Raw genomic sequence first — 14144 nt, forward strand, 5'->3', positions numbered from 1 at the left:
TTGTTGTCTGTGTCCTTGACCTCTGCCTGAGAAAGACTGGGCAACTTCTTGCAACTATAATGCTGTGATGCTTCATCAGTGGGCTGCTGAGGTGCTCCAGAGGCATGTGCTGACCCCTTCTTGAAGATCAGCTGCATTATTTTGTCAGGTCTCCCCTTTTGTCTCTGTCTTGTTTGTGCCACTCTCCAAATTTTTGAGTTCATCTTGGCCAGAGTCCCTGACACCGCAGTCTAAAGCTTAACCAGAGGTTGCCCTGCTGCACCAAAACTGCATTTGCTTTGTTGCTGGCGAGTGCATGGCTGGAGGTGGCTGCTCAGTGCTGCTCGTACTGTTGTATAGCAGGCTCACTGGAGAGTATGCTGGTGTTACTTGCTTCTAATCAGTTTGGTTTTTCTTTTTTGTCCCACAGGTGCCTGTGTCTATGAAGGCTTGTTGTTTGAGGTAGGTAAGCTTGAATGTGTTGTGCTGGGGAAGTGTTTGAGAAGGTTCTGTTGAACTTGCCTCTGGTTTCTGATTTTTGTTACCCCTGCAACTGGGATGGCTGATATGCAGCAGGTCACAGAGCTGTGAACCTTCAGCCTGCTGGAAAACAACAGCAAGATAAATATTGCCCTCGGAAATGTTAGAAATTCTCCCTGGGCCTTTGAACCCAACCACTCTCCTCAGTACAGCTCTGCCTGTTTCTAACTGGGGCTTCTTTGTCCAGCGGGTGACAATATGTGAGAGGTTTCAAGGTTCTTGGCAGCCATATGAATCACAAATGTGCAGTCCTAGGCAGGAGGCAGGATAGAGGTTATGTTTTGTAAAATGTCACTGTAATGCCAGGGTATGTTCTGGTCCGTCGTTGTGTCCCACCCCCCCCCCCCCCCCAAAAAAAAAAAAAACCCAAGGTATTAATGGCAACCACTTAACATCTTTTTCTCTCAGGTGACTATGGTGAGTACTGTGTACCCTGACCCTTCTTTATAAACTTGAAGTATTTTCTTTTATAGTCTTCCTCTTTGCACATACATAATCCATGAACAACTTTGTACAAGAATCACAGTTTTGAACAATTTATAAACGGTGTTTTGCACTGTAACACTTGTCTGCCTTGCTTCCATACTCTGGGCTAAAAGGAAATGGCTGAGCAACTTTACATTTCTGGAGTGTTTCTGTATCTGCCTCCAATCCCACAGCAGACTTGCTCAGGGATTTGTTATCATAGGCTGGGAGGCAGCATACAGCAGCTGTTGGGGAAAGCCTGGGGTTTTATTTCCCTTAGAGCTCTCCAGCAAAGCTGGATATGTGCTCCGCATGTGTGACATGTGACCATTGGGTATCCTGGAAATAACTGGTGGCAGGTGGTTCCTTTGGCCTTCCAACATGGACTCAGGGTCTTGGAAGTTTTTCTGCTCCATGAAGGGAATGTAGGGGAATTGCTAGAGACGAATGTTTTCAGTGGGTGGCTTGGGAGGAAGCTGAAGCAGGCTAAATGTGTTTGCTCCTCTTAATAATGCACTGTGGAGCATCAGTGTCTTAACAGCAGTTGGAAAGTTTGTCTAGATTCCAACTTTAGTGAACTGTGTGGCAGGTTGCTTTCTGCTGAGCGTTGCAGCTCAGTGAGGGCAGTATCAGAGCTGAAGGGTTAGCAAGTGAGGGGTTTCATCTGTCACTGATTACTACTGGCATGTCAGTCAGATTTTTTTGCGTTTTGTATTTTCTTGGTGTTCTGATTTTTTTTTATTTTTTTTTTTTCCTCTCACTGCTGCTGTGTGTTTGAAATGCTAGTGCAGGTCATGCCATGGCATTTGTACATAAAGACTATGGAGTATTCTAGGTTATTCCTAGGTGCTTCCTGTTTAAAGAACTTGCTCTGTGTATCCTTGATTTTGTCTTTATCTCTGTATTTAGTAAGATTATTGTGTGTTTATCAATAAATGTCTTCTGTAACTGTAGTGGTTTTCATTAGCTGTGCAAGAGGATTGCTCTGCAGTAAAACTCAGAGCAGACACAAAACTGATGCAGGTATAGAGCTGGCATTTATAATCAAGTAAAACTTGAACATCTGAAGCTTGTCATTCTTGGAGCAAGGACCTATCCTGTCTCTTTTTCATTGTCATGTCTGAAGATGTGCCTGCTTTGCTGTCTGAGTGGTGCTTGCTGTGGGAACAGGCCTTTGCTTGCTTTTCCATGAGTATTTCGGTATTCCTGCTGTTTTGTATATACTAATGTAAAAACTTTTGATTACTCTTTGGAATTGGATATAGATCAAAGAACAGGCTCTGTGGCTTCAGCTAGCAATCTCAGTATGGGTACTAAATCCACATCGCTTCTGACTCAGATGGGGAAAATATCACATGCAGTACACCAAACCTATGGGGTAGCTGCATCTTCCTCTAGTGCTGCTTCATGAGTTTCTCTGGGTGACTGATTTCCCTGAGGAAGCAGGAACTGCACAGGCAACCATGGAACTTACAGATAAAAATGAACCTTTAATAGGACTTGTTTCCTTCTCTGGTTTGTGCCACTTCCAGCAGCAGTACTGAAGTTGGCTTGGTTAACTGTGGTAGAAGTCAAACACTAGAGGTAGTGTATGAGTGATTTCAAGGCAGTTGGTACTTGTGGGTTGGTGGCACATAGCTGTGGTGGAGCTGCAGAGCTCACATTAGCTTTGCAGAAGGCCCCTGTCTCGGAAAGGTCAGTTTTGAAGTGGAAGATGACAAGATGAGCAATCCTGCCATTGCCATTATTTCAGTTCCTGCAGTTTCCCTGGCTTCAGAATGAACATTGTATTAAAAAAATATGAAATCTGAAGAGCCATATGTGAGATACTTGCTCTGTTAGTTAAACTTAGTGCTTGTAAAGGATTGATGTAGCTGTCTGACAAATGAACATTGGGAGATATTGCCTCATGTCTTTGCTGGTACTATTGTGTTTGTTGGCACTGGGGAGGAGGGTCTTTCTGAGTCATCAGTTCGGGATTCTGGAGGTGCAAGTTCAAATATCTTATCTGTTACACTGTCATCTTAATGAGCACATTTTTTTTCTACTTTTATCCCAGATCATGAGAAAAGTAAAAGCCCATTCTGCCTGTAATCTGTGTCTCTGTGTTGCTGTTTAATCTCTCTGGTAAGACTGGTGAGAGCTTTCACTGGCCTTTTTGTCAGAGCTGGTGAGTATTGTGAGGAGCCGGTGGTGTGCTCAGGATGGTGGTACAAGGGAGTTCTGCTGGCACTTGCAGTTAGCCTTGCTGGGAGCTCCATGTGGGTCGCTTAATGGAAACGTTTTAGGGGTACGTATTGAGCTGGTGGGTGTGTAATCTGCTGCATGTATCTCTCACTATCTGTCTTTCTGAAACAGATATGGTTGTGCTAACATGGACAGAATCATCTATGGAATGGGACAAAAATGACTCTCCTGTGACAAGTTCGGTCCCTTCCAGTTGGGTTTGTGTACCTGTTTGGTAGCATGAATGAACCCTTCTTTACTGGAGCTGAGAACAGCTTTGGTCTGTTTGTTTCCCAAACCATTACTAGCTTCCAAGGGTAGCTGGTCTTGGACTTGAGCTTTTCATGTTGCTGTTATTTTATTGACTTGTTTCTTTTAAGTCTGTAGACAAGGAGAGAGGCAAGAAGCTGGGCAGGGGAGACAAAGAGGAACAGATGGACAATTATTTCTTCAGAACATACTGAAGCCTCTTGTGCATGTGGCAGCTGCAAAAGGAGCCTTAATACCTTGACTGTAGTACCAAGAGGAGGAAGCTGATGGTAACATGGAACAGCCCTAGATTTTATAAGTGAGTGTGATGAGTAGTACCGTTATCAGCTAAATGAAAAGGAAAGCGTGAGTGCTGTTTCAAGCTGTGGCTTGACAAAATTGGTCTACTGAGATAGCACAGGGAAGAGATTTCATTTGGATATGTTTCTAGCAGTTTTTCCCTTAGCATTGTGCCAGAGCAGTACGTGATTGATTTACCTTGTGTGGTTGAGTTGAATGTGAGTGACAGGATTAGATCTGAGTGACTTAGTCCATACCTGAGGTGCTCCCTACGCTGGCCTTGAGTTGGGCTGTGCTTGGAAGAGCTGGTGTGTAAGGAGAGGCCATGTCCCAGCCTGGGCACATGCCTGCTCACAACTGTTGCAGCAGAGCTGAAGGGAAGCTGAGCTGGGCTGTGCGCTGCTGTGTGCAGCAGTGTTGGAGCTCTGGCTTGAGCTCCCCTTGCTGGTTTTCTCTGCTGTCAGCTGCATTGTGGGTTAAACTGAGTTTTACAAGTCTGGGGCCCTGACATAAGAGAGCATGGATGGAGGTGACAGCAGAATTGGCTGTGGGATTCCTCACTAGTGGTGCTGCAATGTGCCCAGAGGAGAGTAGAGAAGCAGACTAGGGGGTAGTTTTGTGGTTTTAGCATTTGTATATGACTTTGGAAAGTTGCATGTAAGATAACCTGTTTGGTGAAGAAATCCCAGTGACAGGGCAAATGTGCAAGCTAAGGATGTCATCTCTATAGAGTCTGTTCCAGAGGAGGATTGTGCTTTCTGGGTGTGTTTGCTTACAAACCATTTACTTGCTGAAAAGAAAGCTTTTCTGAATGACAAAAAGGCATTGGGCCAAACACTTCGACCTCACCTGATGGTTCTCCCCTTGAGTGGCAGCATCAGAGTATGCCTGCGGCACTAATAGAGCTGTTGACAACCTCCAAGAGAAATCCATAGAAATTTCTTTGTGTTTTGTTTTAAACCATGGTTTAAAAAGAGACACTGTTTCTTTTCAGTGTCTTCTGTTGTTCAGGGGTTTTCTCAATGTTTCCTGTGGAAGTAGTTGTAGGTGAGCTGTTACTGGCTTGTTGCAGGAATGCTGTTTGCTGCAAGTCTTGCTTTATGGCATTTGGCTCTCTTGCTTGCTTCTGCTGCAAATCCAAACTCTGAAGTCACTTGAAAAATCTTTGGTGCATAAATTGAACGTTTAAGGGTAGCGAATGCAAGTGCTGCAGAGTTGCTTGGATTGTTAACACCACAAAACTTCTGCATCTTGCTTGACTGACTTAGCTGCTGGTATATCAAGGGTCAGCTTGTGTTCATGGGTTTCCTCTGAGGAAGAACACGTCTCTGTGTTTGTTTTCCAGTTGTGCAGAGGAGGTTTGTGTTCCTCCCTCCATCTTCACCTTTGAGGGAGTTTTTAGGTCCACACAGCTAGCATAGCTGCTTCCTTTACTTGGCAAAGAAGAAAATACGCATTACATTTTTTTTTTTTTTTTTTTTTTTTTGCTTAGCTGGAGGGTAGTGTAGGTGGGGATGAGGAGACATTCATGCCACAGTGAAAGTAAATGTGTGTGGGAGGTAGTGATCAAGTCCATGTCTGCATCTTTCTGCCAGCTGGCTTATGCCAAGAAGGGTTTTCAGCCCTGGGAGAAGAGGGAAGGAAGCATGGGGCTGTGATTTAAGAGCGGGAGTTGGTTTAAATGGAAAGTGTGACTTAATAAATGACACTTCATGTCTGGTAGCTGCTGCAGTAAGGAAGGACAAGTCCAGCTGAGCAATCTCCAGTAAATTTTTATTTTGTCTGTGTTAAAACATAGATGTTGTCTGTTGCGACAGCTGCTGGTAATGCATGTAAAGATGAATTTCTGAACTGGCAGATTCCTTTGGAAGTTTCATGAGACACATATGGAGCTTTTTTTAACACTATAAAGCATCAAACAAGCCAAGTAGCTTTTCCTGAAAGGAAATGTTTTTAATTTTGGAGTTTGAATGAAAACTGTGAATAGAATAAAAAGCTCTAACTTAATCCACAGTAAATGGTACTGTATTTGTGCTTCTACCAAAAATTTTGCTTCTCTTTTTCCTTTTGAAACTGCCTGAAAAAGGATTCAAGTTAATTGAAATACTTAGTTAGCTTGAGCATCTTCAGAAAAGATACTTTGGGTTTAGCGATCAGTCAAAAGAGCTACATGCCTTTTCCAGAAAAGGAGTAAAAGAACTCTAGCTCTTCAGATAGTTCAGCTTTTCACCTTTTTATTTCTGATCTGCAGTCAGTCATGATAACCCAAAATAATAGTAATAATAAAAAAAAAATCACGTTGACAGATACCTATTGTATAAACACAACTTCCATCAGCTCTATTATAAATGAGATCATCAACTTAATGTATGCATTAACTGCAATTTTTTATAAGCACTTGCAAGGAGCTGGACTGATAGGGGAGGAACACCAGCAAAAGGTAAGGAGATAAAATGGTGGAGGCATGGAGCTGTGTTATGCTGGAGTTAGCTGCTTGCTCAGCTTCAGAGATTTTTTAATGTAATTACATTTTGGCTTATTTAGCTCATTTCAGCAGCAAGTGTAATCAGAGTGGCGAAAGAAATTGCGAGTTTCAAGTTCTGTGTCTGAAGAAAGAAGTGCATGAAAATGTTGATGGTAAAAGTTCAAAGTCTGTGACAATAAAACAATTTGAAGTATCTGACATGCCTGAATATAACACATTCTTGTTCAATAAAAAAAGTATCCCTTTAAATCTTGTGATAAATGTGATAACATCTTGCAATTACACGTATACGTTTTGTTGTCAGAAATTTAAAGAAAGCCTGATTTCATGCTTTTAAAACCAGATTTCTGTTTCCATCTTGTAGCTTGTGCTGAGTCAGAGATGTAAAGGGAAATAAAATAAATAGAAAATACTTTTTTTTCCCCAAAATTTTAAATGTTCCACTCTAGATAGCTTCTATTCCAAATACATTTAGTGGCCATTTAAAATAAATGTTAGCAGGTGCAGAGCACTTCTGGTTAGGGAATGTTTCAAATTAGCAATGGAAAATGAGTTTCACTTTAACTTCTTTAGAAGGATAACAAGTTACTACTGAAAAAAGAGATCAGAATTGAAGATTGCAGTTGAAGGCTTTGCTTGCTAACTTTTACAGTGGTCAAAATGTTTTTGGCTTTTTAAAAATTTTTTTTAAATAATGTGATTTAAATGCCACTATTTAGCCTGGGGATACATCCTCAGCTCCACCAGGGAACAAAGCTATAAATTTCTGTTTATAGCATGCATATAACACTTGGTAGCTATAAACTCTGGTTTACAGCAGCATGAATCTCCCTTCTGTATAATGTTCAAATGAACATTTTACAGAACACTAGGATATTATCTAGTTTGCTGTGGGGGTTCCTCTTTGAGCAGCCTGCAGTCTGCACTCTTGATTTGCTCTTCTGTGGTCTCCCACATGGACGTGAGTAGTAGGGAGGTAATGAGTTATTTGTGTTGGAGGCAAGAGCGAGGTCGCTTTTTCCTGCTATTGCAGGGTGGATTTATTTTGTAGATGTGAGTTGACTAATATCTTATATATGATGGTTTTTATTTATTGAATAGATACAAGTAGATGCTGTGACTCTCCCAGGACTTGAAAGATGGAAAGACTGGGGACATTTGGTTCAGTGGAGGCCTGATTCTGCAGTGCTATTGTGCAGTCTTTTAAGCCTGTTTAGAGCATGTGCATAACACTGAATAATTGTTTTATGCGGTGTGTAGGATGTAATATCCAACTTAACCTTGCTTTGTGTGGCTGATGCAAAGTGATGGAAAACAGACCTCTCGATTTATATGAATGGTATGTAGTTAAGGTTTATTAATGTAATAATGAGATGCTTCTCATGTAGGAAATACCTTCTGCTTGTGCGTTTCAGAAAGCTGAGATCAACTGAAGATCAAAAATAAAGACAAAAGTGTTTTGAATAAAGCATGTGCTGCATGTGTGTTCCTTCATGTTCATTGAAAGTAACAGTATTATATAGAGGAATGTGGGTAGGCTCTTTATTTCATGGTACCAGGTAAAAGAAGCTTAGGTGTAAGATGAAGATTATTCTCCTGAGGATGTAGTGAATTCTTGTCTCTTAATCAGTAAATATTTTTTTTTTTTGTGGACAGAGGCACACATTTTAATATGTAATAATTCTTCTTTTATGTGTTAGTGGTTCTCATACAGAAGACTTGTAAATGTTATTTTTTGGTCTGAGAAAATGAACTCTCATTTTATAAGGAAACACAACACTGTTAGCATAGCTGAGAGTTGATATGTTCTAGAATTATCACATTTGTTTTGTTTTGTAGCAACTTGAAACTTATTCAGAATACCAAATAACACATAGTGAAAATGTGAGAACTTATTCATGTTGTATATCTCAATATAAGGGGTTTGACATAGTACATACAATCACTACAGTTTGCATGTCAGTGGTTTTTCAGTTCCTCTAAAAAGAAGTCCTGTGGAGCTCTAACCCTTACACAACTGTCAGCTCTATTAAAAACTTGTGTAATGCGAAGTGCTGAGAGGATCTACTTAAACTATACCCTTAAACTATACCTAACTCTACTGTAAGCAGAAGTGAGTTACACTTTAGCTGGAGAACTCTTTGACAATTCTATAAACTGTTGTCTTTCAGGGGTTTTTCACATTTGAGGAGTGCTGTGAGGGTATTCACACATCAGAAATGAACTGTGGCTTTGCCTCTGGAAGAGTAAATGCTGCTCTTCGTGCTACACCTGTGTTTCAATGAAGAAAGCAACTGACTCAAGTTGCAACTGAAGGGCTGTTCACAACATGAAAGACACATTGATACAACACACACTTTTGTTCAACAGCTGCTGGTACATTGTCCTGTAATGGACGTGGGAGGAGATAAACACAGGGATAGGGTAGAGGGTGGCTGGGCTGGCTCTGTCTCTGGAGCCAGGCACTTTTCTCCTACATCTTACCCCTTGTTGGTCTCACAGAAGCAGCATCTTTCAGTTCCCCCTGTGCTTGGAGCTGGGCAAGAGTTTAGGTCCCCACAGGCCCTGTGTCTGGGAGTAGCAATTTGCATCTGCAGGGCACCCTCTTGGTTTCTCCAGGCACTGCTTTCTGAGAGTAGCCATGTCCCTTTTCATGAAATACCTGAGCAGTGGTGAGGCAGACTTTTCTACATCAAGCACTGTGCCTTAACATTTAACCTGATGCACCTGAAGCACGAAGCTGGTGTCTTTGCTTACCCTGAAATGATTTATCTGCCATACTTACCAGAGAGAGGTATTTCACAGCACTCTCTGCAGTGGGCTGCAAATACACTAAATTTACCATCTGATTCCCTACTCTTCAAGTCTTCTGCACATATGTATGTGTCTGTTTTCACGGTATACTTGCTGGACAGAAATTGTTCTTTTTCCCTCTGTGTAAAGGGGATCTCATATTCTAGCAGTCCAGGGCCCAGTGAAGAAGTCATGGTCCTCCTCAGGTGTCTGTGCATGTTTAAGAACAGCCCTTGGTCTGGGTTTGAACCTGTGGGGTGCTCTTTCTAAACGTTCAAGCACGCGTGGCATTTGTGGCAAAAAGATTTTGAAACAACCCTGTTTTACTTTAGATAGCACAAAAGAAACATGGACAAATTAATAAATTAAAAGAGGCAATTCTATGGATAGTGGGGCTTTTGAGCTTTAATCAGAGACTGTGTTGCCCACAATGACTTTCTGCAGCCTGTGGGTTTTTTTCCTTGAATGTGTGAGTGTCTGCTGGCTGCAGTATTCTGCTTAAGGGGTCTTTCCTCTCTGTGCTCTGTCCTGGCTTGTGAAAGACTTGTGCTTTTATCTTCACTGTGTCATGGGAGGTGATCTGGCATCAGCCTTATTTGGAGATCAGGGTCTTTACAAGAGCTGCCCTGTTCCACATTTTCCGTTTCAGTGATCTTCCTGGATGGTAGCTGTTCATCCACGAACACTGACTTAAGTAGATGATTAACATTTAATAACACGGTTACAGGAGCTATATGCCAGAGCCTTGGCAGGAGATGTTGGATTTCTCATGGATTCGTTCACCAGGACAACAATTTAACAATTACCCAGTGTTCATAAATTTCACAAGTCATTGTGCCTCCCATCTTTCCAGATGCATTTGAACAGCCTTGTTTAGCAAATAACGTCTTCTAATTTGTCATTTACTTTTCCTTTTTAAAATCCCAGCATCAAAAATTCCTTTTTCCTTTGCTAGGTCACTTCCTCATTCCTTCCCTCTCCTCAACCCTATCAAAACCTTCGTCAGGTTTTCCATTTGCATTTTCCCTTTAGAAGTAGGGGTTGCAATGTCTAGTTAAACGGCAAGAGAAATGATAGAAATCAGGTTTTGCCAGTGGAAAAAAACTATAATGCATTAAAAGTTGAGACCTGTGGACAGTCCAAAGTAATGTAGCTATAGAAAGGTGACAGCTTACATCACTTGCGGACCTGCCTCAAATGTAGTTTCTTGCTGGGCTGAAATCGGCAACAAATCTTTGTCATACTGGTACCTAACCTGGGCCTTGCATTGAAAACTTTCCTGTTCTTGGTTTGGGAGTGCAAGTACCAGCTTTGGAGTTGGAAGCAGTGTCCCACAGATGATGAAAATGTTGGGAAAAAGTAAAAGAGCTGACCCATAGTAGGTTATATGATAAAAGCAGAAATGGAAAATGGTATTTATCAAAGCTGTAGATTTATTATATTCTGCTAGTGCTTATGACAGCATAAGCCAACACTGTTCTTTGTGGAGCAGTGAAGCATGTCTGCAGTTTAGGTGAGAAGCAGTTTTGTTCAGTAGGGTTAGTAGGAGTAGGTTTATGTGCGCATACATGTATATGAGACTTGGGCCCTTTATTTCTGAGGGGCTTTCAGTTGTGTCAGGCAGTGGCAGATCTGCATGCTACAAGTGGCAGAAGCAAGAGGGTGTTCGGGTTGGAAGTCAAAACCTGCTTTCCCAGGAGGGATTTCATTGTATCTTTGCATGTCAAACGTGACTTCAGTTTTGAACAATCAACCCTCGCTTTTATTTCTTCTTTCTTGTGTGAGTTGTAAATGACAGCTCACTTGAGAACTGATTTTTCCTCTCTTCAGCATAATAATTCAGAGCTGCAGAAATCACCTGGGGGGGGCACATTTCTGGAGACGGTCATCTTACCATTTTTATGGGCTGCTCAAAAAATCTGTAATCATATTCCAGGAACATAATGTTAATGTTCATCAGATGACTTTTAAAGGTCTTTGAGCTGATCAAGAAAGTCAATATCGTTTTAATTATCCCCAGACAACATTTTACAGAAATGGTGTTTACACTCTGAATATACGTGTACATCAGTAGCTTTAGGAGAGAGAAAATGAAGATGGAAGGCTGGAGCAATTTTTGCTTCCTATTTTGTGTTAGGAAAGAAACAAAAAGATCGTGTATTGGAAAGACATTTGAAAGTGTGCTGTCATGAAAGGCGCCCGCTGAAGGTGATGTACGCTCACTTGCTTGTAGCTGAAAGAGGGAGAGGGATGTAACCTTCAGCTTGAGTTATAACAGTAAGTCTGTTTTCAGTCTCACTTTTCTGCTAGCACCCACGCACACTTGCCAGTCCCTGTGAGGCTGCAGTTTCTTTGCATATTTCTTTCTTGTTGGCATACGGGGTACAGGATTGTTGTGTTACTGTGACCGCAGCATATGCTGCAGTGACACGTAGGTACATCCTGCACCCAGCAGATGGTAGGGAGAGGTTTACTGCTCCCTGAAGGGAGAAATGAGTTTTTTCTGGCAGTTTCTGTGCTTTGAGAACAGATCACTTTAGCAAAAGAACTTGAGATGTTTGTTTGCTTGCTTTATTTGCCATGGCTCACTGGAGCAAGCAGTTGCCCTAATGTGTGTGTCTGGGATGTTCTTTCAACTTCCTAGATACACTCATATTCTCTCTGTGTATCACTCTGTACAGCTGTGGGCAAGTCCCACTGAAGGCTGTTACGATCTTGGAACTTGGGCTGTTTTCTTCTAATGTTGGTTTTCTCCTGGAGGGGGGCTGCAAGATACTGTAAACACCAATGCAGTTTTCAGGACTTTTTTTGATACCTGATATCTCCCGGTGAAGAAACAAACTTGGTTTGCCTGTTTCATTTGATCTATTAGGTAAAACCAGAAATGATGCAAAGAGGAAAATAACCCTAACACCCTTTCTGTGGAAGAAAAGGCTGACTTCTAATGCGATAACAGTAACGTCACGTCTTCTTCTGCTGTCATCTGAGTGCTCGGTGGAGCTGAGCAGACATGTTACTTAACTTCTGTGGGCAATAGAAATTCCACTGTAACATTGCTTGCTGCAGGACACCTTAGAAGATAAACACAGGATTTCTTTGCATCATAAGAGTGCACCTTTTTCCAGCAGCTCTGGATTCTATCAGTGCTTTTAATTTCTATTGTAATACCAGTTACCAGAGGTTTTTATCACAGCCATGAAAGTTTTCTTTGGGATGACACTGAGCATCTTACTGAGGAATTTTGTGCTAGGATTTTTTTGGGAGTTTGAAAAATAATTGACCCTGGATATCACTGTCAAGAACTAATAGAACATTGCTGTACACACTTGCAAAGAACTTTTGGATTGAATTTGTAAGATAAGCGAGGAAAGTGGATCCCCAACTCTTGTTGGCATTGACTGGACATTGGGCACTTTCCTCTAGTAAGGATATAGGAAAATCCTAGTCTTAATTGTTAGATAAAAGTGTTGAAACTACTAGTATGTATCAGCAAGAAACTTTCTCCCTCTATAGAGAAAAATAAAGCTAAACCAAGCTGGTTTTGTTTAGAAATGGAAAAAACCTGTTTGTTAGTACAGATTGAATTTCTTCTGCCTTTTTTATATAAACAGCTTTCTGTCTCATAGTGGTACGGTATCAGCTGACAGGAAAATTAGTAGGACAGATGAAACGACCTGGTTTAGATGGATCAGTATAACACAAAATGACACTGAATATATAAAAAATAGTTTGGATGTGATCTTTTTAACCGACTCTCAAAGTAGCGGACAAGTCTATTAAGGTTGAGCTTTGTATGTGGGTAGCTGAATAGTCACATAGGCAGCAAAAAAGGGCCTTTAGTGTTGAAAAGCAGGACTTGGTGCTCTCTGGTTCAGGGGTCAAAGCAGAACTACTTGGACTGCCAAAGCCTAGAAATGTTTGTCCTATGTCCTGTTCCTTTGGGTGTGCTTTCAGGGAGGCAGCTGGGAGAAATAGTAAAAGCTATGGAGAAGGGCTGCCAAAAAGGGAATTTGGGGAGTTCTGTCTGCTCCTGCGTGCCAGAGATGTCACTGGAGAGGCAGCTCTAGTACCAGGCTACACTAGCACATTTGCCAGCCCAGGATGTGTTCGAGACCTTGTTCTTCGTCCTCGAAACTTGGGTGAAGAAGTTGTGAAGAACTGGTGAATGTCTGATCAGCCTTTTGAAATTAAACGTTAGGCAAAATTGGACTACTGTGTCTGGACCGTGGTCCCATGTAGAGTTTCTTATCTTCCAGGTTGGTTTCAGGTGTTTCTTTTTCCCTTGTTTTTTCCTTGAATAACTTATGTCCCCATCAGAAATGTCAGTATGAAACCCTCTCACCATTGTACTTGTTGTACAGGCTTGTTAAATTAATCGGTTCAAAGTTGTCCAGGATAAATCATTCTCTGAGCCTTTTCAGTAAACATTAACTCTCCAGTTGTGGCTATTGTCACTGCTGAATTTCACAAGAAGCTGAAGATATTCGTTGGTGCTTTCAGGAAGACGTATAATGGACAAAATCCCAAATATGAAGCTCTTCCAGATGGGTGCATTGATTTTATATCACTGCTCAGATCTGTCATCCTTGAAAGCGGCTGTAAAGAGAGCCACACGATGCCTTGATGCTCTGAAGTTTATGATGCTACGATGTCTATATTTCTGCCATGCATATTAAATAGCTTCTAGTGGGAATACATACAACAGACTTCCATTGGAAGATTGCTGTAATTCTCCTAGTGCTGTGATTTATTGTTGAGCTGTATATTAAGGAGACCTGTTAGGATAAAATACTCGGTGCTTACTCGATTTTTTAATCATTATAGCTACTTCAGAATCATTCAGTAATGAATCCTCTAACTAACCCTGTGAGCTTGGCATCAGAAGTATCTTTATGTTACCAGCTGGAATACTACAGACAAGAGAGAGTCCTAGGCATTTTCAGGCACCCTTAACTGTGTTTCTGAGGATCAGTGAGGGGAGAAAAGCTCTCCCTCCTCCCCCAAATGATAAACTGAACATGATTTCTTCCTGTATTAATTTGAAGAATTTTAAGACAGATGTTACATCACTCAAAAAAATTAAGAAGTTTCATAAATTGCTGCCTTT

At 41.4% G+C, this 14144-nt stretch overlaps 1 protein-coding gene across 1 annotated transcript in view; it reads left to right on the top strand.

The window, feature by feature from the left end:
* Positions 1–14144, top strand: part of FRAS1 (Fraser extracellular matrix complex subunit 1) — a 176530-nt gene that overhangs the window by 4003 nt on the left and 158383 nt on the right. The window contains exon 2 of the mRNA XM_074867089.1: positions 410–441. Coding sequence (XP_074723190.1) covers positions 410–441 — 32 coding nt within the window. The remainder of the gene's footprint in view (positions 1–409; positions 442–14144) is intronic.

Source organism: Strix uralensis, chromosome 4, assembly GCF_047716275.1.
Source record: "Strix uralensis isolate ZFMK-TIS-50842 chromosome 4, bStrUra1, whole genome shotgun sequence".
Taxonomy (NCBI): Eukaryota; Metazoa; Chordata; class Aves; order Strigiformes; family Strigidae; genus Strix; species Strix uralensis.